Source organism: Amphiura filiformis, chromosome 19 (genome assembly GCF_039555335.1).
Source record: "Amphiura filiformis chromosome 19, Afil_fr2py, whole genome shotgun sequence".
Lineage (NCBI taxonomy): Eukaryota > Metazoa > Echinodermata > Ophiuroidea > Amphilepidida > Amphiuridae > Amphiura > Amphiura filiformis.
The window spans coordinates 2,334,039-2,361,924 of record NC_092646.1 but is presented as its reverse complement, the minus strand read 5'-3'; the positions used below and the strand labels follow the sequence as shown (position 1 = coordinate 2,361,924).

General features: G+C 37.4%; 1 protein-coding gene across 1 annotated transcript in view; it reads right to left on the bottom strand.

Moving 5' to 3' along the window:
* The window catches only part of LOC140141686 (uncharacterized), an 80,065-nt gene that overhangs the window by 9,717 nt on the left and 42,462 nt on the right, over positions 1-27,886 (bottom strand). Inside the window, 12 exon segments of the mRNA XM_072163598.1 lie at positions 1-2,333; positions 2,381-2,541; positions 2,669-3,204; positions 3,207-5,934; positions 5,937-6,310; positions 6,312-6,995; positions 6,997-8,710; positions 11,204-11,521; positions 12,261-12,325; positions 12,327-12,389; positions 13,669-14,034; positions 14,751-14,905. Coding sequence (XP_072019699.1) covers positions 1-2,333; positions 2,381-2,541; positions 2,669-3,204; positions 3,207-5,934; positions 5,937-6,310; positions 6,312-6,995; positions 6,997-8,710; positions 11,204-11,521; positions 12,261-12,325; positions 12,327-12,389; positions 13,669-14,034; positions 14,751-14,905 — 9,497 coding nt within the window.

Sequence of the window (27,886 nt, the reverse complement as noted above, 5' to 3'; positions counted from 1 at the left end):
TGATATGTATCTGGGGCACTTGCGGCGGTACAGATGGCACAGGGGCGGTAGAGCAGGATAAATTGCTGTTTGTGCTATAGCCTGAGTGACCGGTCTGGTCTGGGGAGGAGCTGGTTGAGGTGGTAGCACATGAACAAGTGGTTTCTGCTTGGGCACAGCAACAGGCAGTGGCTTCACAACTGATTCTTGAACAATAACAGGTGGCTTTGGTGTTAGTACTTGTGCCGTTACTGGTCCTGGCATAGGTGGTGCTGGCGGAGCCTGCGGAGGAGGAGGTGGAACTACGACTTCTTTGGTTTGTTGTGGTGGTTCTGGTATTGACGGCTTTGGTGCAATATCTATTCCTCTCTCGATAGTGCAAGTATCTTGCGACACATCAAGCTGCGATGGCTCTTCAGCCACTAATATGTTTGCAACAGCCGCTTCAGTTTCTTCCTTCTCAGCGATGGCATCCTCAATTTCTAACTCTGGTTTCACACCATCGGGTTTCGGTGCCTGTGCAGTAACAACCATACCACTAGCAACTCCTTCCGGTGATTGTAATGACTGGTCAAACCGTAGCTCCAACTGTCCACTCTGTTCAGGCGACTTGATTTCAGAACTGGCTTGAGTTTTAGCAGCAGCAAGTTTTTCCTGTTCTATCTTGGCTTTCTCAGCAGCTAAACGTGCCTTAGCCTCTGCTTCTGTCTTCTTCTCTTTCTCTTTCTGTGCTTTTGTTTTACGTCCTCTTCGTCCTCTCCGCCCTCCCTTTGGCGTCAATGGTTCGGCTATGTGCAACGGACTTGAAATGGGTATTTCCGGTGATTTTTCGACGACTGCTTCTGCTGGTGGCTCAGCTGGTTTGCTTTGTGGAGGAGTAGTAGTAGTTACTTTTTCTGATGATATCTCAGCAGCTGCAGCTTTCTGTAGCATTTCTTCTTCAAGGGAACTCAGTTCTGTGTTTGTTGCTTCCACAACAGGTACAGTCTCAATACACTGCTGTATAGCCTGTATTATTGGTTGTGGTTGTACTTGTAATAGAGAACTAACATCTGGCTTTGCTGGTTCCATCATTATCGGCTGAATAACATCTTGTTGTTCCGCAGCTTTCAATGTTTCAACAGCCAGGTCGGTTTCTACTTTACTAATTCCTGTTTCTAACGCTGGAATAATAGGTGATTCTAATTCAATCTCATCCGCATGTTCCTCCAAGAAACTTGTGGCTAATTTAGTCTCCTCCACAAAATCTCTTGCATTGGTTTCTTCCATTTTTGGTCGTTTGGCGCTCGGCATCTTATCAGCATCCAGATCGTCGCTGTCCTGAGGCGTGTTTGTGGAGGTACTGTCAAGTTCTGGTAACTTGCGTTCTTCAGCGCTGGCGATGATCAAGCTTTCCAACTGCAATGGATCTTTGTCCATATACACTGGTACAGTATCATCTTCTTTAGACATTTCAAACTTGTCCATGCTGTCTTCTTCCACCGGCTTGAAGTCACTTTCATTCGATTCCACTTTCTCTTCAACCGGTATCTTTGCCAGCACATCATCATTGTCCATATCTTCATCAATCACAGGCAACACCGGAATATCATCCTCCTCCTCATCTTCTACGATCTTTCTCCGCTTCTCTCCCCTCTCCTCTTCATCACGATGCTTGTGATGTTTCTTCCTCTTCTTTGCCTTCTTAGACTTTTCTTTCTTTTCACTCTTCTTGACAGGTTCCTCTGTTATAACCTCTTCTACCACTGTCTCTGTGACATCTAAACTTGGGAAGAGAACAGCTTTATCAATATTAGTATCCGAATCAATCAATGAAGCATTCTTTTCCTCTCTCCCTTCTTTCTCCATGAAAGCAGCTTCTGCTTTCGCCACAACGGCATCGATAGTTTCATCTACATCTGCCTCGCTTGCCACTCGGCTCACTTCCTCTTCATGATCCGCATGAGATGATTTGCTGCCTTTGTCTTTCTTTGATTTCTTTTTCGGCGTTTTCGAGTGCTTCTTCTTGTCTTTACGCGGCGGTTCCATGTCCATCTGCAAAGTGGCATTGGTTTCTGGTGCAAGAACTGGTTTCTTGGTCACTTGCTTCTTGGTTTCTTCCATCAATGACTGGATTTCTAATGTCTCTTCCGACTCAAGACCTTCCATTTCATCACTTTCCTTTTCTAAGACTTTCTCTTTTGCTCTTTCCTTTTCAACATCCTTGCTGCTCTTTTCGCTACTCTTTTCGCTGCTCTTCTCGCTACTCTTCTCGCTGCTCTTTTCGCTGCTCTTTTCATTGTTCTTTTCGCTGTTCTTCTCCATGCTCTTCTCTGCTGTATATTCTCTCAGAATTGGCGCCATACATCTGTTTTATCATCAGTTGATGTCGGCTGACTTTCCTCAATTATTTTCTCTTTACTTGACTTGTTCTTCTTCGACTTGCGCTTTTTACCCTCCTCTTTCTCTCCATCTTTTCCTGCCTTCCTCTCTTTCTTCTCCACTTTTGTCTCCTCCTTTTGTTTAGCCTTGGCAATTTTCTCCTTCTCTGCTATTTCCTCAGCTTTAGCTTCCAGTTTCTCCCTGTGATGTTGCAACCGAGCAGCTAAACTGTATTTACCAAATTTCTTTTCTTCAACAGGTGTATCAGGTGGGCTCTTATCCCCTGCCTCCGCATCTTTATCAGGCTTTGATTGATGACTAATTTTATCTTTTCTTTCTCTTTTCTTTCTCTTTTTCTTTAGCAGCTTTCTCTTCAACTTTCTTTTCTTTCTTGTCCTTCTTCTCTTTCTTATCTTTTTCCTTTTCTTTCTTTTTCTTCTTCTTCTTGTCCTCTTTATCTTTTGGTTTTGACGATGTCTGTGGTGCAGTTTTTTCTTCAGGTTCTGGAGGTTCTGGGATATCTTCTGGTTCTGGTTCCGGCTCGGATGGAATTTCCGGTTCAGGTTCAGGCTCAGGTAGTTTCTTGGGTTTGGTATGCGTAGTTTTGGTTTTCTTACTACCTTTGGAAGATACTTCAGCGTCCTTATTACTTTTGGAAGAAACTTCAGTGTCCTTACTACTTTTGGAAGTTACTTCAGTTGTCTCTTTACTACTTTTGGAACTTTTGGAGGATACATCAGTCGTCTCTTTACTCCTTTTGGATAATACTTCCGGCTCCTTACTACTCACAGAAGATACTTCGACCTCCTTACTGCTTTTGGACGATACCTCCATTTCATCATACTCGCTATCTGGGAAAGAATCTACTCTACTACTTTCCCCAACATCACTCGTATCCTGATCATTCTCATTGCTGTCTTCCGTAGAGTAAATATCCGCTGATTGCTGCACAGGTAAATCCACGCTCTCGTCTTCATCGGAATCATCTGAGTCGTAAATGGCGCGACTTTTACTTTTTTTTCCTTACTCGGTTGACTTTTCTTATTCTTCCTCGCTTTTGCCAACATTTGTAACTCTGTTTCAGAATCTTCGCTTTCATAGTCGGACACCATTTCAAACATGAGTGCAGCGACCCCTCCTTTTGCTGAACCTTTGTTAGACTTTGGTTTTGTCTTAGGTAAAGAAAGATCACTGTCATCACCCGAATCAAATGAATCTTGAGCTAGTAATTTCATTTTCTTAAATTTGTCTTTTCCTTTTGGTTTACTTTTCTCCTGCTCTTTTGCTTTCTTGTTTTCCTTCTCCTTTTGTTTGACTTTTTCTTTTTCCTTTTCCTTTACCTTTTCTTTCACCTTCTCCTTTTCTTTCTTTTCTGGTTTCTCTTTCACCTTTTCTTTGACCTTTTCCTTCTCTTTTCCCTTCGTCTTTTCACCTGATAGTTTATCTTTGCCCTTCTCTTTGGTTTTATCACTAGCCTTCGACTCCTGTGAATGTTTATCGCTACTCTCATCGTCCCTCATCTTTGATTTCCTCATTTCAGATGCTGATTTAACACTGTCATACATATTTTTGAACTCTGTAGGTTTGGCTTCCGGCACCGGTTTACTCTTCTCTGACTTTGTCTTTGACGATTTCCCATCTGAAGTTTTGGAACCACTTTTGTTTCCATCCTGTTTGTTCCCATGCTTAGGTTTTTCCGTTTTCTTTTTGTCTGTGGATTGTTTCTCATCTTTGCTACCACCATCTTTACATTCTTTTGATGTACTCTCTTTGTTATCTTTTGAGGAACTTTCTTTCCCTTTTGATTTCTCGGTCTCTTTGCTAACTTTACTGCCATCTTTTGACAAGTAAGTAGATGATGACTTCTTCGTTATCCCTTCTTTACTTGCCGCCTTTTGGGAGCTATCTTTTGAAGTACTTGTTTTAGATAAGCTATCTTTTGACAGATTGCTAGATTTGGATGCAAGCGATTTCTGCGATCCGTCTTTAGAACTTTTACTACTTTCCTTGCTGACTGTTTTTTTTTTTTTTTTTGCAAAAGATGGCTTATCTTTGGTGCTTGGTTTATGCGGAGCATCTTTACTACTTGCAGGCTTCTGGATAGTACTTTCTTTTGGAGCTCCAGACTTTGAATCTTTACTTCCAGTTGGCTTTGTAGCAGTATCTTTAGCACCCTTCTGTACCGACTCTTTTGATGAGGTTGATTTTGATGAGGTGGAGCTACCAGTGGATGTTCCTTTGACAGGCATCTTCTTAGTCGGCGATTTCACTGGTGGAGTTTTAGCAGATGGTTTGGATGTACTTGGCTTAGCAGTGTTGCTAGGTTTAGTTGCACAACTGCTGCTCGATGGTTTACTACCATCAGACTTGCTAGTTGCTGCTGGCTTAGCGGCAGGTTTACTTGTGCTGGATTTTGATGGAGCAACTGGCTTGTTTGGTGCTGGTTTTGACGATGTTGTTGACTGAACAGTTTTAGGTTTAGCAAGTGATGATTTGACTGCAGTGCTTGGTTTAGTTTGCCCAGTTATTTTTGCTATTGGACCTGACTTAATAGGAGGCCCCTTTCCTACAGTGTTTTTTGGATCCGTCATTGGTTTGTTTGCAACAGGTTTTGACGCTGGTTTCACTGATGCTACTGCTTTTGTGCTCACACCGGACTTTGACGTTGCTGTCGTAATTTCCGACTGGGTAGGGATCTCGGGTTTCCCCGTTTCCGATTTGCCACCAAGCTCGGCCTTGCCAGCAACAACTTCAAGGTTACTTTTAGAACTAGAGGTATTTTTTTCATCCATTTCAGCTAATTTGTTAATTTTATTTGTTATGTCCGGCTTAGACTCGACCACAGGCTTATTTTCCTTTTTTATTACCAATTCTTTCTTAATTGATATTTCCTCAGTGGAATCTTGAGATGTTGAATTTGTAATCAATGCCTTGCCAGGTTTCACTATGTTGACATTATCGCTGCATTTGTTCTCCGTTTTGATACATTTTTGTATATCAATTGCCGCTTTATCATTGCCCCCGTCTTGCTCTACTTTCACTACCACAGGTTTTTGTGACTCCACCACTGGTGTGGGCTTTATGATTGGTATCGGTAATGTTGGACTTTTCAAAATGGATTTGGGTTTGATCGGATCATCCGTTTTTGTGATTTCAACAGTCAGCAGACGTTCGCTTGACGCTTCACTTGTTATGACACTTGCTATGCCATCTTTATTGGATGCCATTAACCCCAGCGGATCTTTTGAATGATAAAATGGTTTCACCTTCAGAATACTTGGCATTGGCGATGCATCTTTAGTCGATGCAAGTGGCGTCTTCATAAGAGAAGCCGTGCCACCACTAAGCCCACCGTCACTTCTTACTAAATTCAAAGTGGGCGATGTTAACAAAGTTGAGCCTGCCTCAGTGGTTGAGATGGAAATAGTGGTTGATGATAATGAATTAATGCTGCTCCCTAATAAGTCCGGAGAACTAGAGTGACGTGGCGTGAGGGAGACTGGTTTGCTATCCCGCCAGCGGGAAGTAGCCGTCTCCCCTACAACAGCTGCAGTTTCATTTTGAGGTTCGTTTTTTACCACGTCGGTACCCATTGCTTCCCCACCTTTATTTTCTGTACCGTGTGTACTTTGGACGCAATATGTTGCAGTCTTTCATAGTCCTGATCAAAGATACTAATCCTTTTCCGCATTAGCATTTTATCTTCACTTTCCTGCTTATTGTTTTCGTCAGTAACTCCACTGGATTCAACACTTTTGGCTTTCTTTTTGATTCTACCAATCAATCTTTTCATTTTTGGCTCACCTTTCGCGAGATCTAAAGGTGCGTTTGGAGTGAGTGGAGTACTGGGTGTCACAGGTGTGAGAGGTGGGGTGCCGGTGCTCGACCGCTGCTCTCTCAAACTTGTTTCCAAATTGAGTTTTTCCCTGGTTATTGTTGGCATAAAGGTAAATGTTTTATTAGTAGGGACTTTACTCAACACAGATGTGAAAGCTGATGGATTTTGACCCAGCAGCTCGTCGGCTAATTTCCTCTTCCGAGGAAGGTAACAATGTATCCTCGATGATACCAAGGTCCAGTTTATCGTCCAGACCAAGACTGTTCTTTTGCACAAGTTCCGGGGTGGTTTTTGCCACAGTCATAACCTCCTCTCCGTTATTTTTTGCAAACACGTTTCTAGATAATAATCCTAGAGACGGTGGTGTGCTGCTGGTGGTGGTAAAACCTGAAATTGGTCCATTGAGATTGCTACTACTAATTGTTTCTAACACTTTAGGACTATTTGACGATGATTGCACTACTACAGGTGTTTCAAGAGTATCCGCTTTGGGAAACAGTTCAGACACAGACAACACAGGTCGGTCAGATTTCATGGGCGTCACTGCGGGACTCAGATGTGGAGCTGCTGACGTGGGCGACATTTCACTGACAGTAACAGTTATTGGTGTGATTAAAGGTTTTGGTGATAAAAGAGGAAGATTTGACTCCGGTCCTCCTTCCGTTGCTAAGCCAATATCAAGTGATAATGACGTGGAAGGAGTTTCTAAAGTGTTCTTGCTCTTTTCTTGCACACTGAGTAAACCTTGTTCTGCTAGTGTACTTTCTATTTTCAGTTCTTCCTTTTTTCTCCTGCGGCGAAATCGCGCAAGAGAGTCGACTGAACTTGCGACTGTCGTTACGGTGTCTATTGCGTTTTAAGTCGCCATCGGGTACAAGGTGAGGGAGTGATTCTGGCAACTTTCGCAGTTTCTTTGGTATAAATGCTGGGAGATCCAAAGGGATAAGTTTCCACGGTATTCCATCAACAGAATAATCCTGATCGGATTTCTTGTCACTATGTCTACTATCTGAGGTATCATGTTTTTCCTGATTAGAATCCGGATCTTTCTCTTGCTGTTCGCGTTCCCGCTCAAATGACTTACGCGCTTGTTCCATCTGTTTGCGATAGCTCTGACTGCTATCAATTTGAGGTTTATCAAACACATCTTGAAGAACAGACCGAGGACTGCAAGCAGATCCTCCTGAGCTACAAGACCTTCTCGGTCTGTGCTTACTTGGAAACAGCTCATCTGAAAGCCTAGGCGTAGTCTCTTCATCAGATAAAGGGGTATCACTAGAACTCCCTGGTTCAGAATCAATATCTAATAAGTGTCCAATGCGCACTTGATTCGCATGTAAACTGGAATGTGAGATATGCTTCTCGCGCGGTGACTTATCCATCCGTGGTGATTTGAGGTATTTTTCAACAAAATTCCCAGCGGCTGAAAATTCATCGATCTTCTTATCCAAATCAGGTCGTACAGCTTTGGCATCTGACGTATATTCCATAGTAATATCCCGCACCGGTGAAAATTCGGCGTGGTCTGTGTGCAAAGCCACGCCAAATTTCACAAACGTTCTGTCTGGTTTATCTTTACCAAGTCTGCCATGACTATCAACGACTGTCCTCGTATCATGTTCTAACACACTTTCATTCTTAGCAATATTATCCTTATATTCCACAGGTTTACTGATCACAGATTTAGGTCCTTTTTTCCTCAGTTGCACAGGGTTATTAACTTCAAAACGTTTCTTACGTGCTTCCAATTTCCGCTGCATTTCGCTCTCCTCAGGAGCGACTACAACAGATGACACCACATTTACAGATGACACAACAGATGATAACTGTTCTGTGTCCAAACGCCGCCGCTTGAGCGGAATTTCTCCATCAACAGACGGAACGCCTGAGTGCAATTTGGGCTCAAACCCAACAACCGGTCTCGATATTTCAAATTTGATTTCACTAGTCCTCTCGATTAAATCGTTGGTTTTCTTCGCTTTCAAAAGATCTGCTTTCTTCTTTTTCTCCTTCATTTTTTGAAATTCTTCTGCAAAATCATCTGATAATCTTCCATCACGTATCAACTTTTTATCTTTAGTTCTTTCTTTACTTTCTACACTCATCTCCCTGTCTCTCCTTCCTTTGGAGGACTTATCACTGAGTACAGATTTGACAGACTTTTCATCGTCTGAGTCTTTCACTCTCGGAGTGGTATTACAACTACTGAGGTAATCTTTTCTGTAGGATTTAGGTTTCAGTTTTCCACGTGATTCACCACGTTCCGCGGATGAGCCACGCTCATCAGAATCGTCGAACATGTGTCCTTTACCTAGCCGATCCGACCGGTGTGAGCCAGTCGGTGACGGCGAGCGAGGTATAGGTGTTTGTGAACCGTCTTTGTTTTGCACAGTTACAGTACTACGAGGTGCTCTTTTCTTCTTGAATGATACAGGACTACCACTTTTGCTCCTGTATGGACTATGAGTTGGTGAGGGATCCTGAGAATCTACGCTGTCACTTCGTCTTCTTCTACTAGGTGGTGGTAATGTCCTGTACAAAGAGTAGAACAAATTATTAGTAAATTAGGCTATATATTGGGCTATTCAAAGAGGAAGGTCTACTCTATCATATATAGTCTGTATATCACTCATACATAAATTCTAGACAGTTCATTGGTTGATTACCATTTATCATTTTTACAGTCACCCTCTCCGTGTGATAGTTTTTACTATCATAGTGCTGCGCCGTAGTGCGCCTGCGCCAAGCCGTGCGCTGACTCGCCGATTTAGTTAGGGGGTGGACCTCAAAATGTGAAGTATATCACGGCAAAACATGGTGTTATGTTGATGAAAAAATGTATTTCCTACCTTCAATAGTATTTTAGTAAAAGAATTTATCTACGAATGATATAAAACAAATATTAACTGTCTTAAATTCGTGTAATGGTCGAAATATAATCACTCGGTGAAAGATATGTTGTTCCATTCAACTCGCCGTTCGGCTCGTGGAATGGAACAATCTATCTTCACCTCGTGATATATTTCACCATCACTCATAGACAGTTAATATTTTATATATATCTACCTCGAGTCACCGGCACTATCTTTGAAGTTCAGCATGTGCTGCGTTGGCTTAGCGCAGTTTCTTGCGTGTACATATGCGACACGTTGATCACGCGCGTAAAAGTATGTACACACACCAAGTAACTAATGCTAAGCTAACGCAGAACACGCTGAACTTCAAAGCTAGTGCTGGCGGCTTGAGGTAGATATTTCAGACTATAAGGCCAAAAAAAAAAAGTTGCTTGTTTGTCCTCCACCGCCCGCTCCTCAGATTAAGGCCTGACCAAATATTTTTTTTTCCAATTTTTTTTTAAAATAAAAATAAGTAAAATTCAATTTTTTTTCAGATTTGGAGTATCTCTGGACCTAGCTAGAGCTAAATAAAATACTAAGATCTTCCATGGTTGAAAATTAAAAAAGCCCCCCAAAAACATTTTGTGTCTTCAATATGCAAAGTTGAAACTTGTCACCATGAATGATTGTAGCATTTAGCTCTAGCTAGGTCCAGGAATGCGCCAAATCCGAAAAAAAAAAAAAAAAAAAGATCCGCCCGCCCGCACGTTCTCTTTCAAAGCTGTGGAGGACAAACAAACAATTATTTTGATAGTTTTCCATTTGAAATCTACACACCCTTAGTAGGAGATTAAGGTTACGTCCATCATAGTGGGTGTATGGATTTCAACTGTGATAGCATATAGCTGCTACATAAAATCAAAACCAACCAAAAACTGATGAAACTTTAGAATATGAAATCGAACCACACTGCCTTGTTATACATTTAACGTAATTACAGCACACTGCAGCTGGAGTTCATTGCAGGGTACCACAGGAAGTATTTTATCACTTTTCAGGGCTGGAAAAAATTCCCGGGAACATAGTTAAGATTTCCCCCCATTTCCCACTATTCCTTAATATGTAAACATTTCCTTCCAAATCACAAAATTTCCCTGGAACCAAATTCCCAAGTTCCCTATTTTTCCAGGCATGTCACTTTTGTGGGTAGCTTTTGTTACAGTTACCTTTTATGTCCTTATGCAAAAACAAAAATTAAAATCAAATCAAATTTGTGAAAAAGTCAACCAATTTTATCCAACACATATTCTGAAACAGGTTAATCTTGGCTATCTGATTGGTTTAACCTCATGTGCTGCGCAAAAATGCCTGATATCAATTAAACCTTAGTAGCTTTTGGCGGGAAAAAGGTCACCAAACTTTTAGGTCAAATTTCAAACTTGCTCAAATTGTGTTATAAACCATTCCAATGTATTCTCTAGTCATAAGGATTCAGAAATTGTATAGTTTGACCTATCTAGGATGCACCGTTCTTGGAATTTACACAGGGTCAAATTCAGAAAATGTAGTTTGACCTAAAAACGTACCATTCTTGAGTTATTAACAAAAAGGTCAAAGGTCACATTTTTGGCTCGATGGGGGTCAAAAACATCGAAAAAGAGGTGTCAAAATGTTCGTTTTGAGTCAACAATTCAAATAAAGATAGAATTGCACAATTTAGGATGTTTCGTTACCTAGGTAACATAGAAAAATAGGTCAAATACCATCGAGGCCTATTGACCTTGACCTATTTTGATTGACGTAGATAACAAAACATCCTAGATTGTGCAATGTCTCTTATGAAACATTTAATGAGTCAAATTGGGCTATTCAGTTGAAATCCATACACCCCTATGGAAGACATGACCTTAATTTCCCACACAGGGGGGAGTAGACTTAAAAGAGTCACCCATTCAGATAACCCCATTTGAAATTCACACTGGGTGAGTGGAAGACCGAAGTCACATGTTTATGCATGAGAATACATCTCAAAAATGCTTAAAACAGGCTAAATTAAAAGAAATAACAACGCGGAAAGTTGGGCCCAAAAAAAGGATTGCCTTTTAAAAAAGGAAAATTCTCATGCCTGTGTATTCCACAGGGGGTGTATGGATTCAACTGGAACAGCCTCCTGAATCACAAGACTCACCTGTCATAACTAGGACTATCACTTCCACTTTTATCTTTATGCTGCTGCTCCTTACGCTCCTTCTGATGGTAACCGTACTCTCTCAACTCTTTCTCGTACGAATCATCGCCCTCGCCCGCACCCGACGTGTACGCCTCGTCATAGTGCCTATTGCGGTAAGCGTTGCTGTCGTTTGGAGAGTACTGTGCTGGGAATCTGTCATCCGGGAACTGGCCGTGCGCCGGTCCGTGGTAGTGTCCTCTGTCCGTGCTGCTGTAGCTGCCGCGATTTCTGCTTCGACTCGGGCGATTGGTGCCTGATGAGGAATCACTGTAGCGACTGAATTCGCTAAGCAAAGAGAGGATGGGAAAAGAAATGATATCTGTTAGCCAAAAATGCTGCTATTTGACTTAAAGGGTGCAGACAACCAAATAACTGCTCTCGCGTGACAATAGTTTTTCACTGTTATGTCATCAATCAAGGACTGAATTTTCATTTAAGCTTCAAATTTGGTTAACTTTATAGATTCAGTTTTTTTACTAAAAACAGTTGGAAAGGGATGCCGCTATTTCAACACCAAAACTAGCATTAAAACTTGTTCCGGCAGGGCCTACTTCTTGTGAAATTGATTTGTATAATTTCTATTTTAGTGATTAATAGGTTAGCATCTTTCATTTAAATCAGAACATGTCAACCTCACAAAGAACATGGTCCCTAAGGACACCACATTGTCTCCAGTAGCCATATACTTTTCACCATTGCACCTTTCGCGTAGTGATTTGGTGTACTGCGCCCTAAACATCAACAATCTCATCCATATGACGGTTCTCTCACTATCAGCCAAAATCACACTCGTTTAAAATGCACTTTTGGAATTTCACTGAAAAGTTGCTTCTAATAAATTGGATAAATCTACAATGAAACTACATACTCGTACTTAAGAATGTTAAAAAACATCATTGGGCAGGAAACACCTCTTATGTACTTGTGGCCCTTGAACATGTTTAAAACAAAACTGCCAAGAGATTACATAAGAGGTTTTGCTTTAAACATGTTAAGGGGCCAATGAGTTACTTACCCAGGTGAGTTCTTGTAATTCCTGTCATAACTGGAGCCACCAGGAGAGCTTTCCGGCTGTACACGGACTGACCGTCTTCTCCATCCGGTCGTAGAACTGGTTTTGGCACTCACGACTCGCAAAATCAACCTGTACGAAAGAGAACACAGAAATGTCAGTTCATAGGTCCTTTTTTTTATTTAATCATGTTCATGACAAATTTGATGAATGTGATCATGTAAAGTACATGTCCAGTTTTTAGCACATGAGGCTTTGAAACCTAATATGTATTAATACGACTATGAAACACACGACACTTCAACATTAGCCAGTTCATAGGTACTTGGCACTTTCATTTTATTGCTTTCATGACAACTGTGATGATTATGACGACTGCACAGTGCCAGAAGTGGTTAAGTGCAAACTGTGCAATAGCTGCCCTGGGAACATTTGGCAACATATTGTACTCATTTACACATGGCATCTACACATGGCAGCTATTGCACTTACCTACTTCTGGCACTGAGCAGTCGACATATTTGATGAATATGAGTAGCTAAATTACATGTACAGTTTTCGCACAGGAGCCTTTGAAACCGTATACAGGGTATTAATAATAATATGGCTAGTAAATACACGACACTGTATCATTAGCCAAGTTTGTCTAGGCAAATTAGGTTGTTTTATTTGACACATTTAGAACAGTGATACATGAATGCAGTTATCTTATGCCCTGGATATGTTGTGCGAGTTGCGAAAGAACATCAGTATGTGCATCTCATGTTTACATTATTTGACGCCATCTGATTCAACGCGTTAGTCCAGTTGAAATCCATACACCCGCTATGGAAGATATGACTTTATGAGACCTACTTTGTTTAAAAGCACTTTATAAGAATGTGCCATTATTATTATTATTATTATTATTACCGTACTACAATGATTCATATATTATGGAAAACATGATTTTTTTGCTTAAAATTAACCAAGGAAAACCAATTTCCAATTTTTATCTTATCAATTGCCTAAAACCCCATTTGCCAGATTCATGATCCTGAAACATACATATAAAAATACATAATAAAAATTGATGTCATTTCAACTCTTTTGTCTCACCACAATGGTCACAACTCACCAAGGGTGTAATTATTTGGTAATTGGTCCTCAAGGAATTACGCTCTTTTGAACATACAAGAACATAAAATGGGCTGTTCCAGTTGAAATTCATACACCCGCTGTGGATAATGACCTTAATCTTTCACACAAGGAGTGTGAATTTCAAATGGGGTTACATAAATTATGGGTGATTCCATTTTAAATCTTACCCCCTGTGTGGGAGATTAAGAGCATACTTTCCATAGGGGTGTATGTATTTCAAGTGGAATAGCCCAATACATCCTATAACACACTCATCTAAACTAGTACCAACCTTGGGCCGCCTTCCTGATCCTGATATTTTCAATCCATTCTTGATCTCTTGCATGGTCTTCTGCGCATGATCAAGCTGATAGAAAAACACAAGCGCCCTCCCGAGACTTTTATCCAAGACGATACGAGAGACAGGACCGCAGCGGAGCGTGAAGAATCTTGATAACTGGTTTTCTGTCATTTTCTCACTGAGGTTATCCAGCCATATACAATTGGTGGCCATGCTCTTACCAAAACCAAGTTTTACTTTGTTCTTTCCTACATATTCACCATCAAGAGTCTTACGAGCTTTGACGACGCTGTCAATGTCAGAGAACTGGAGGAACGCAAACGGTTGGGCTCCTTGTGGCTTCTTGATTTCAATGTCCTGAGTCAGATAAGAAAAGTAGATAGAATTTTATCAAAATATGTTTGCACTTCTACCAGTTACTAAGGCTATTGAAAAGTAAACCAAATTGGGAGCAAAAGAAAGTACATGAATATAAAAAAACCCATTTTCTTTAAATCTAAACTTACATACACCCTATATAATGATTATAAGGTAAAGGAGGCAATCCTGTATAAACAGTGATTGGAGTGCCCATTCTCTTTCATTGGCAATTGGGCCAGACTCCTCCATGTAATGTTGCTATAGGGGGATCGTTACACTTCCTCCAAAGCGAGTATGTTACTTTCCCAGCATTTAAGAATGCCGGTACCCATTTATACACCTGGGTGGAGAGGAGTAATCGAGATAAAGTACCTTACTCAAGGGCACAACACGATGGCCTCGCCAGGGCTCGAACCCGCCACCTTCCGATTATGAGTCAGAGCCCTTTCCTCTTGGCCACCGCGCTCCCTCATATTCTAAATATTGATACATACAAACAAGTCGAACATTTTGAGTGTCAAAATACAAGTGACTGTATATCCCATTCCCTGTTTGCTTATAGAATGACTTTTGAATGGAATGCATATCAGCTACCAAAAACTCACACACCACAACTTCAGGTCTCTTCATGAGCTGCTAGAACTCTTTGATTGAAAAGAGGTTACCAACAATTATGCCATAATAAATGGGACCATTTTTGCTTCAATACTCACCACAATGTCACCAAATTTATGAAATGCATCCCTCAGTTCTTCTCTAGTGATGGATCTGTCTAGGTTACCGATGAACAAGGTGCGTGTAGCCCTCGGATGAAACTCATCCAGTTCCTTCTCATAGTACCTGATGTCACTATCATCAACACCAATGTCTGAAGGACAGAGAAATGGACAGAAAATATGAATCAAAATCTATTAAAATATATGCAGCAAGGAATAATGAACTTAATTATTTATAGCTTATTATCTACATTTATAATGTGTCTCTAAAGTTGGGAATAATGCCATGTTGGATTTTGCAATTTAGCAGATCTGAATCAGTGCGTTTACGCGGTTGTGTCACCATGGGATTAGGATATCCCGCGTGATTCAAATCTGCCACTACAAAATCCAAAACAGCATTTACTCCCAACTTGAGAAAAAACAAGCTATAGTTAGTAAATAACAATTTAGACAAATAATAATGAAGTAAACAAAACATGCGACACTAGACAGGGACCTCTTCTCAGAATTATTGCTTTATTATTGCTATGCAGCTTCCATTTAATTTTTTGCCACTTAAAACGGATGTTTATTTTTCAAAGGAGACATATATATATTGTTACCAGGAATATATTTACCTGGGTAAAATCTAGGACGCGTTACTGGCTTACCCAGCATGTCCCAGAAGTCTTCAACGCCCCGGTGTATGCGTATTGATTTGGCACAATTTTTTGAGTGTTTGTATAATGTATTTTCTGTACTTAACTGAATTGATTTGAAATTGCAACCAAGTATAAATGTGTACTAGTCTAGTTGTACAAATGTTTCATCAATGTGACTACGTAAACATGGCTGCATTATAAATGTTCTGTGCAGTTTGTGTGTGGGGGGTAGGGTCTGTGTGTGAACATGTGCGTATATTGCGTTCTCATGCAAACCCATGATTATGAACAGTTTTTACAGCTGTATTTTTAACTTTAATTCTCAACAACACTTCTCCTGCATTAATATCACACTTTTCATGTATAGCCTAATTGTAATGTTAAATGTAACAACTGTGAACTCCTCGTCCATCAAACAAACAAATGCAGTAAGGCACATGCATGAAATGTAAGGCTAACAAACACCATAAAAATATGTTAACAACAAATTTTAGAAATTGTGATTTTCAACATGAACACTAACGCTAGTTAAATCAATCAATCAAAAATTTATCATACCAAATATAGTGACTTTGATTGATTTTATGAAGCTGGCATTCCCATTGAAGTTGACACTAGCGTTAAAATTGCCACAATCTATGAAAGAATATTATCAAGCCTTCTGCAAAGCAATTCATACAGAGCCTGAGCCACATGAGCAACCGCTATAAACAAGATTTATATGCTCTTCTCAAATCCTTTCAAGGGCCTCAACTACCAAAAATAAATTCTTGCTCTGCAAATAAAGTAGGCCACATTGCCCACTTTCAACTCCATGTAGTATCAGCACTAAAATAAACTGAACAAATCTAGCAGCTGGCTCAAAATATGCTAAGGTGTCATATTATAGCCATATATTTTGACATCTTTTTTTTAAAATAATAATTATAGAAATGGAATATTTGCTAGTTTAGTGGCAAGTTTAGGTAGTAAAGACATAGCATACACAATTTAAGTAAAATCCTTTCACTCTAAATAATAAAAAAAATAAAAAATAGCTGTAAAAATGCCTATTTTTACACTTTTGTTTATAACATGCCAAGACACGCCTTTTTTCAACAGCTTTTAATTTTTTTTATGGATCCTTATAGAAATTCATGTGACCTGTTTCCCAAAATGGTGCAGTAAACCAATCAAAAAAAAAACAGAAAGAGGCATTATGAATTATAAGTTAACAGATCAAGAAAAGGATTTAAAAGTTTGCCTTGCGTATGTTACTATTGTCTGTCAAACTTTTGATTGATTTTGAAGTCCCTCAGTTTTTTATAAACAAAGACTTGAAGCATAAACTAAAGGGTAAATCTATTGTTAATAACTTCATTTCTCCATATTATAATCAATTTGTAAGTGGCTGCCATCTTTTTTGAACATATAACAATTTTAAAATTTTTCTTGAAATGTCTGTCAAAATATAACATACGCAAGACGGTGCTGTAATTCCTGCTAAACTAGGGTGATACAGCTAATTATGCTACATGACATAGCATTTAGCTCCACCTAGCTTTGTGGCACTATCACTTTGTGAGGAGAAGCTTTTTGATGACACAATCCATTGTTAAGTGTTGTCTGTCAAACATTTGTATGCATAAGTAACATACATAAGATTTGTATGTGTCTGTCAAAATAACATACATAATTTGTTTAAAAAATTAAAAATCACTTGATGTTCACATTATGATGATAGTTTAGAGTTTATAAAAGTGTTTTAAAACATGTGATTTATAAACTGCATGTGATCTTTATTCAATTTCCCATCTTGAACTACTGTTTTTGCCAAATTATTATTCTGTATGTTACATTTGACAGACATCTTGCGTATGTTATGGCTTGACAGACACACATATTTTATTTATAACAATTTATCCTCCTTATTGTAATATTTGGACACATTTTTTCCACAATCAGTTGCTGTAGGTCCTACACCTAAATAACCACAAAATACCTTATGTAATACTTTATAAATTTTTATTTGATTGCAGAAAATCATCAAAATTGTGTCTGTCAAATATAACGTCATAAAACTAGAAAATTAAATTTGTGAAGTAAATGGTCTATAACTTATCTTTCTTTTAGTGTATTATGAGCGATATATGTGCATACTATAATTTAAACCTGGTTGGAGACCAAAAGAAAAGAGCTGGAAAAATAATTGTGTGTTACACTTTTATGACACCTTAGCTTATTTTGAGCCAGCTATAAATGTGGTTTTTGGTTTGGAAATCAAACAAACTCATGTCACCCCAGTTTTGTGGTAACAACATGTGATAGATGAAGATAAACAGAATAGTACTGACAGACCAATAACAAATGGGTAGAAATCAGGGAAGATGTCTTGCGCTTCCCATAATGCATTTCTTCCGTTTCAATTTCCTGTGCCGATTTGTTATCAAATGCAACATATGGGTGAACAGAGCACATCCAGATCTTGCAAAATATGTTTATTTTTTTTACTATGGATCCATATTTTACATCAGTAGTTCTCAAAATGAAAACAAAGGGAACCTGTATAAAGTGATATATCCTGTTGCAAAGGATTCTGGGAAGGGTCAGATATCTTCTCTGTGTATTGACAGGTACTGTAAAAGTGGAAATTTTCACGGTACATTAATTTTTGTGCTTTTCACGCTCATTGCAGCTACTGCGAAAATAAAAACACACAAATATGTTCCTTTTACATGTATGTAGGCCCTATAGGTATATGTAAGAAAACTCAAAATCACAAATTTAAAAATGAGTGAAATGGTTAAAAATCGGTCAAGTGCGAAAATTTATACACACAAAAATAACACTTTTACAGTAACAAAAGCAGAGGAATGGGTTGAAATCATGTTTGAAATCTAATCTGCACACACAAGTAGGCCTATACACAGGAAACATTGAATTACTTGTCTGTTCACTTTGCTCTATTTTTAGGGAAATGAGGACCAAGTATAAGCTTACATGGATTTATGATTCCACAAATTGAGTATTATGTGGGTGACATTAATGTGAGAAACAATCACTAGGATCCACAACATGCTCATCTATCAGGGCACAGTTCTTTAACCCCAAAACAGTTGCACATTCATTGAATGACCTTTGAAAATTTGGGTACACAAACTCATACTCCGCAACTTGAGGTCAAATGTTGCTCTAATATTGTTTCATTGAGGTTATTGAACTATGGCATTGGGATGAGGCTATTGTGGTCCATAGTGAATGTTGCTCTTGGAACTCTTTTGTTGTTTTGTGCTGCAATTGTTTAATGATATGAATTGTCATGTGTTCATTCTATTTCGGGGGAAGAAAGGTCCTGAATTTTAATGGCATATGTATATAAAAAATAAGGAGGAAAAGTTTTATTTATAAACCTAAAAAACATGTGCTTTCTATTTTAGGATGGTTCTTTATCTATCATGGACTTGCGTCAAAATCTCAAATGAACAGAAAATATGGGCAACAGAAATTGTGTGGTTGAAACTCGTATAGACTTACGTCAAATGAACTAAAAATATGGGCAACAGAAATTGTGTGGAACAGTAAATTATTTATAGATTAATAATACATATCACATTGGTAGTGAGATGTTGACGTCCATGATTTTTGCTATTTTTATAATATTCACTTAAAATGTTACAAAATACAAGCAAATAGTGATAAATGCATCAACCCCCAAAAAAATAAATATGACCAAAAGCACTAGTGCACCCCGTGCAATTAAACAACATCTATGTACACCTGATTTTTTTAAATTTTACTATAAATGTTTGCTCTTGTTGGTTCTCACCAATTAATATTAAACTCTTGATTTTAAAATACATGCAGTTTTTCCCTCTACTATTTGAGAATAAGTTTCAGTTGAGCTTTTCTCATTTTACTGTGTTTCAGCACTTTTAGGGATGCAATTTTGGTGAGAATCAGAGAATCAATGATTGCAATGATTCTCGGAAGTTCTCATACAATTGGTGTGTGAGAATCAACACTGATTTGTGTCAAGATTTGAGTAAACAACATATGGGTAATCAATGAGAATCAATAACAGTTATGGGAATCAAAATTCATTCTCTTATTAACCCATGAAAACTACCTGCCGATTGGCTAAAATGAATATTGTGTCCAATTTTGAACCAATCAAGGAGGGTATTAATAAGATCGTCTGCAAATGCAAGTTTGATCAAATAGGTTAAAGCCTAGTCATAATTGGCAATTGAAATTAGCATTTCAAGTTATCAACCAATCAGAAATGCTGTTAGATTACCAGTAGTGTCCAGGGGGTTAATGCTACAATGAAAAAATACACCCTTGTATTCAACTAATTAAAAAGCAAAATAAAAACAAACACGTATGTTTGATAATGGTCCGTTTTTTTCTTACTTTTGAATATGAAATAATCTTCATTTTCTATGTAGTGTGTGCAATTGTTGTTGACAAGTACAAATAACAGCAATTAAACTATACCATGTCATTAATGATGATGATTAATATAATATTAACAAAGAACCTTCTAACTTTGTTGACTAGGACCTTCTGTTCTTCAAAATTGAAGACAAAGATAAAATTATATTTAATGACCTGTTTATGCCTTCATTAGCTAATCAGTTTGAAGATTATAATAAAAGTACATAGGCCCTACTCTAATTTTGGTCAATTATTGAAGACAACTCACTTCTAATGACATGTATTCCATGTAGGCGGACAGACACAGTGTATGCATTTAGCTTGACAAGCACGGACCAGTTTGGGATATGTTATCGTTGATTATATAACACTGCACATAAATTTATGCAATTTATATATTGGATGTATTATGTAAGCGGACACAGGCAGTATGCTGCATTTCATACTACATGTAGCTTGACAAGCATGAACCGGTTTGGGATATGTTATCGTTGATTATGTAACCCTGCACATAAATTTATGCAATTTATATATTGGATGTAAGGCCAGTGAAAGTCGATTTTGAGTTTCCCGTCACCCGCCCTCACTTCATTTTCTGACCCTCACTTGAATTCATTATTGTAATTTTCCAAAAAATACAGATAAAAACTGAGTTATATTTGCAAAAAAAAATTATGAATATCAATTTATTTTTTGTGGAAAAATCGAAATCAAAACATGTATCCATACATTTTGCTGTCAACCTTGCAGACTCTTTTTAATATACTTTTGAATCTCATTTGGGCTAAACACCGGGGCTAAACATCCATCTTCAAGTGAGTGAGCGGCAAATAACAACACATTTTACATGCGTGTTGGTCATATAATGAATAATGAAAAAGTTACCTCACTTGTTTTCAGATATTATGTGACAGGAAACTCAAAATTGACTGTTAGTGGCCTAATGTAAGCGGACACAGACTGTATACTAGCTTGACAGGCATGAGTTATCGTTGGTTATATAACACTGCACATAAATTTATGCAATTTGAATAAGGGATGCAATCATGGTAATGTCTACAGAGAAGATATCTAATCCTTCCCAGAATCCTTTGCAACATGATACACTAAGAATCACCTCATTACATCAAATTCCAGTGAGAATAGACTGGCTAAACATGGGTACATAATGATAAACATAATTTACAAGATCTGGGTGTGCTCTGTTCATTGAGGTACATTTTGTCACTTTGACCTGTTGCACAAAAGAGCAAATCAGTACAGGAAATTCAATTGGAAGAAATGCATCATGGGAAGTGTAAACTATTTTGTCTAGTTATGTAAGAAACCAATTTCCCATGTTAATGATTATTAGTATTGATTTATATAACAGACATGTTATGGCAATGGTTGTTTGTTGAAGTGAAAATTAATTGTTCATGTGACCGCTCTTACAAAATTCAATCAATAAAACAATTATCCAAATGTTGTTCTAAACATGCCAAATGCCACTATGACAGCATAACATTAGTCTTCAGTCTTCAGTCAATTCACTCCAAGAAAGTTTGAAACTTGTCCATTTGAAAAGTATAAGGGCCCCTACAGACTCCTGAGTATTCGACATAGAATATTTGATGTAACATATCTACATTATTTAATCTAGTCCCATTCTATTTCCAGTTATGTTTAAGTTCTAACGAATGATTGGTGACGTAAAATCGATAATATGTTACGCAGAATATATCTGATAGAAATATAGTATCGATTTTACGTCAGAGGAGATTACTGGAAATAGAATGGGACTAGATTAAATAATGTAGATATATGTTACATCAAATATTTTACGTTGAATAAAAAGTCTGCAGGGTCACTAATTCTTATGTGCAACACTGGAAAATAAGTACTAATTATTTAAGAATGTTTTTATTTTTAAGAATAAAATTCAGCTGGAGACTGACAAATTGTTCAGTACATATATAACATTGCCTCTGATTGGTCAATTACATGATATCTTCACTTCAATCACCAATCAGAATGGAGCTTTGCAAATAATTCACCCAAATTTTTTGTGTGGTGAAATTATTCTAACAATGTTGCTGGTTGGGCCAATTGATAATGAAAACTTCTTTTTAACCAATCGGCAGGTAGTTCTCATGGAGTTAATATATAGACACGACTTATTTATTTATTTATTTTGATAAAAAAACAGGTTAATAATAATAGTACTGCAGGCAGCATATTTGCTCCAGATATTCCACAATATGTTGACTATCGATTGGACTGCAACATCAAATTTAAAACGACAAACCCGTGGCATTACTTGATTGCAATGCAACGGGCCTGTGTGAAATATAGAAAATGTAGCAAACATATTAAGTATCTTTAATCGGGAAAGATGAGAAAAAATTCTCATATTCTCAGATTTTGTCTATAAATTATTTATAAATAATGATGTTTTCTTTTCCATGTTTTTATTACATTATTCTGCAACACACATGTATACGAGTTACACATAAAATTTCTAATTTCCATTCGTATTTTGACTGACACCCAATCCATATTGGTAATAAATTTCCCGACAGCAAACCAAACCCGCTGCCATTCTCACACATTTTATCTCTTGCATATCGTACCATACAGATTATTATGTGACGGCACTAGTCAGCTACTCAACATAATGCATTCATGTGAAGCCATAGAGGAGATGCGAGATGGGGAGATAGTCAGACGTATGGGGCTCCTTCTTGGCTGGCCGTAACTAGCTAGGAGGAGGACGACCCAAAGATATCTTACCCTTCCCACAATCCTTTGCAACATGCTGTATCACCTCATTTAATCAAATGGCACTTCTATTACTACATGTAGTCTTGTTTGTTTGTTCTGATCCTTGCCAATGGAAAACTTGTCACATTTTTTATACCCATTCCATTTGTTTTCAATTTGAGCATCAACTGGCTAAACATGCAAATTTAGCCAAAATTTTAGTCAAAATTTTAGTCTAGCTAAAAATTTGCATGATCTGGATGTGCTGTTCATTAAAGTACCATTTTTTGTCACTATCGACCCCATCGACCTATGTTGCACTAGATAGCAAATCAGTACAGAAAATTGAAATGGAAGAAATGCATTGTGGGAAGTGGGAAGGACAACCACCATCAATAAACCCTTGTAACATGCCCATCTACTATGGCACAATTCTATAACCCCAATAATACACTCCTCGCATTCTATTCTTTAAATTGACAATTTGTATCCGGCACAAAAACCTCATCTTCCACATATTACGATCAACTTTAGGCTATGATTGATAGATAGGGGTTATTGGACTATGTCAATGAAATGAGGCCATTTTGCTCTCATAGTGCATCCTCTCTCCATCTTACTTCATCTTCATCTCTTATCCATCCATCCATCCCTATACAGCTGCTGCCTCGTGCAAGCAGGATCATGTGATGAAACTACCAATGCAGCAGTACCAGCTTTGCCTCATAATGCACACAAGCTTTTAGACTTGAGTCAAGGCTCCGCGATTGTCGTCATATCAAGTTAATGTTGTGAACTGGCTAAATATAAATTGGGAATTTAATTAAAAGCTGATGTTACTACAAATGCCAAAGAGAGAATTTATTATGGTAATTCTTAAAGAGATGCTTATAACACTCTTTCCCTTACCCTTTTAACATGAGAAGATAATAAATGCATTAGCAATAGCAGACATATTAACTTTATACATTGTGTGGATATGACATTGTACAGATATGTATCGTAGAATTTCGTCTACGAGCATATAGGCCCCTATGCCGCTAAACCAGGGGCGAATGAGACAAAAAAGCAGAAACCTCTACAACAAATAACAATAAATTGGTCTTACAGTACCGGTATTTATGTTGTACAGCCACCTGTATTATAGTTGCTCAAATTCCAAATATTAATAATGTTTTTGTGAGAGGGTGTCTGCCTTTCATCTCTTTTGTCAAAAAAAAACCCCTCATGCTTGTAGACAGAATTCTATGGTGACATGCCCAGATATTATTCAACACCTATAACAAAGCAATTACATGTACTTGTGCTTGTACCTATATATTGTACATACAATACACACACTCCCTTCCCTTTTAATCTGAAGTTTGGCCAATATGTCAGTCAGTCAGTCACATGCATAGAATGTACAATGCTGTTTCATTGTTTACGAAAAAATTGTCATTTAAAAGGAATGAATTTGTTCCAAACAAGATTTCTGCATGTATTTACAATTTTATGTAAAATTTGTTATGCAAATAGTAATACCAGGATTTAGAGTTGTATTCAGCTTAAAATAAAACTGACCTCCGATTGCGAATGACGTATTTGCCTTTTGATAAAGAACAATTAAATTGACTCTGTGCCAAGTTGCACATGAGAATTTCAACACCAAAGCACTGTATTGTTTGTTTTGTGTGTAATTTTTGTATATCTGGAGACAACAATGATAACCATAGATCTGTGTTCAAGCCAGGGGGTGCAAGACAACTACACTTGTCACACAAAACAATTTTATCCTTTTCTCTGTGAAAACGATTGCCTATCAATTTTCTTTCATTTCGGTAGAAAACAATCACATTTTTATACAAAAGAAGTGCCTTAATCTCAATATCAATTTGAGTAACATTAGACTGATTTCGCCCAATATGCGATGCGATCAAGCTAAAAGAGTCCGATGTCGATATAAATCAAAATGCAATTTTCAATTTCATTACATGGGCCATTCTCAGAACTTCATTTTTGTTGAAAACTCCATCACTCATCACTCCAATTATACTAAAATGCAGAAAACCTTTGACGAGTGCGTATTGTAAGGATACATCGCGTATTTACTGCGTTGCACGCACTTGTCTCTGATTGGCTGCTAAGGCGATATGTTGTTGCTGAGTGGAAATTTATGAATGAACTGTGCGCCGTACGCGTTGTTAGCACCGAATTTGCAACATCACTGTAGTCGCGCTCGTCAAAGGTTTGCTGCATTTTAGTATCGACTTACAGTTCCAGAGATATGGCTATTTTAGTGTTACTCAGAACAATAAAATACAGAGGAAGTTGAATACTATTACTGGATTTCTCAAAATCAATATTCCTGGCATCGGAATAATTTTGCTTTCATATGTGATGTGATTGAGCAAAATCAGTCGGAAGTTGACCATATTGATTTTCAGATATAGCCAAACAAAGACAATAATTTTTGTTGCATGTTGTTTTGGAAACACCTCAACTGTTCGTAATGTTCAATTTCAATGGGGTTTTCTCCAAAATGTAGCTTTGCAAATGTTTTATACAATCATGTAAAGAAACTGAAAATTGAATATGGCCGACTTCAGACTGATTTTGCTTGATCACATCGTATTTGCATTTTGACAAGAGTTGGTAAACTGAAAGCTGGTATTGCTTTGCATCATACATTTTTGCCTTGTGATCTCATATCCATAAGGAAGTAATTCCATTGACTTGGTGCCAAGTTACACTCAGTCTGACCATTTTAACTAATGCTGTGTAATGTGTTGATAATGACAAGAACTTGGCAATGAACATTGGGAGGTCAAACAGAGACATCATTCCCATGTTCAAAATAAGGTGGTCCTTGGGAAAAAAAGCCTGTGAAAATTTGTCACCGGGAGTGAGCAAGACTTTTTTTAGTTGCCTAATGGTGATTTTAATGAAAATTCATGAAAGCAATGACGTAAACGATGATATGGGTATTACTGCATTGTATTCAAAACATTGTAGTTGTACATAAATTTGTTGTACATGTACAATTCAATTACTGACATTCCAGCAAACACAAAACGTTTTAAAGAAAACGCTTAAATGTTGGGTTTATATATAAAAGGAATATAAAGGGTATAAAATGTTTTACATTCAAATACATCTTTGCAGAAAGGATTGCTGAAAAACTTTCTTTTTTCCAATAACATGTATTGACAAAATATTTTGCAAATATGTAAGACGAAAATATTTTACAGTAACATTTTTTGAAACCATTTTTTAGTAGTAGTGTTTTTTCATTTAATATGCTTTACTGATGTTTTCCTGACTTTTATAACCTGACAGACAGCACATGTTTATGGTTTTAAACTATTTTTGTGTTTGCTGGGTTTACTTTGCACAAAATATTTTTGGGACAATTAAGAAAACAAGATTATCAACATGATGCGTATATTATATATTGCGACAAGATAACAAATTTTAAACTGTTTGTATTTTCAGAGCTTGGACCAAGTCTATCCAAATATGGAAGCTGCTTGACATATCCACTGGGGACGTGTGCAATATGGAGGCAAAAACAACAGCATTTGTCAGCTAGCAGCGAGCCAGCATGCAGCATAAATAGCTAATGCATCTATATCCGAAAATATAGCGCAATCAAATCCACCATGCATGTTTTAATGGATGAGTGAAGCATTATATTTGTGAGCAGTTAGGATGGAAAAAATGGCATCCAGTCATCAGATACAATACCGCATAAATAGCTAATGCGTTTATATTACATCTGAAAATATAGCTCCCATAGCAACAGGGAAATGCAGCATAAATTAGTTAATGCATCTGAAAAGGCAAGGTTTCACAGAATGGTAGATCTTTCGATGCTCCTCAGTTTGTATGGGTTCAATATGGAAAAAATATTTCCGTTACCATCTATCTGGAGATGACTTAACGGTTTGCCTTATAAGGCCAAAAAAAAAAAAGCTTCGTCTCAAAGCTTGCGCGCGCATTTGTAAAATCCCACGATTTGACAAAAAACAAATGCGGAATTTCGGTGAAAATCAGACTTTTTTCTCAAAATACCATGAAAAAAAGTTGGGAAAAAAAAAAAAAAAAAAAAAATCGCATTTCGCATTCGTTTTTAAATTTCTTGTGAGCTTTGAGGCAAACCTTTTTTTTTTGCCTAATTAGCCTTTTGCATAATTCATACGAAAAGGCAAGGTTTTGCAGAATGCTAGATCTTTCGATACTCCATATTTTGTATGGGTTCAATACATCATGGAAAATTTTTTTTTTACGTTACCATCGATCTGCAGATAACGGTTTGTCTTACAATTAGCTTTTGCATAATTTAACAATTTAATGGAAAAATAAACCAAACTCTACACAAAGATGCATTGTAGCCTATAAATTGTGATTAAAGAAAGAATAAATAAATAAATAAATAAATATATTATTTTAAGAATTCAACATTGAATTTACTCCACTCTTTCAGGGGATATAAATATTGACCAAAGGTTTTAACGATATTGAATTCATAATTCCTGAATTGTATGCACCAGCTGTACTTCGTCAAATTAAAATATGAAAAATAAATGCTAAAATATACGAATAAGTCATCATAAAAATATGACTTAAATAGAAATGCAAAACATAATTTACGCATGTGCAGATAATATCGCTGAATCACAACTCCATTCAAATTTCCAAGCAAACAAGTTGTGTCAAATAAAAACTGCAACCCATGACATTGATGCATATGTATCTGATAAATCATGCATCTCTATAGATGAAATAATAAACTCTCAGATGTCCACAGGGCTTTGTAAAATTAAATGAAAATTCATCTTTCAGAATGCTGATTAAAATTGGGACCTGATGATGACTGGAGGGGCTTCATTGCAAGAGGAAAATCCTTCATAATGAGGCATAGACCAGAGGCAAAGCACACATTTTTGATGGAATTTTATTTTTACGTATCTGACAGAACGTTGAAATTTCACATAAATGAAACGATTCTTATTCTTTTTACATGCAACAGCATGTCATGAATATTTTCTTCATTTTGAACTTCAAATATTTAAAAACCATTTTAAAAACATTTTAACTAAAAATCCTGAATTAAAACCTGCAGTGTACTTTTCGATAGTAATAATTATGGTAGCTTTTCAAATCAACCTGATTGGCTAAAGTACTGCAGCCAATCATGCAAAATATATCAGCATACAATATCTCTATGCCACTATTCATTAATACGGTTTCCAGGTATACAGAGCAAATTATTATGCTATATTCGCAATTTTATTTTCGGCCATTTATATGTGATATCAATACACACAATATAAACCACAATGAAAATAT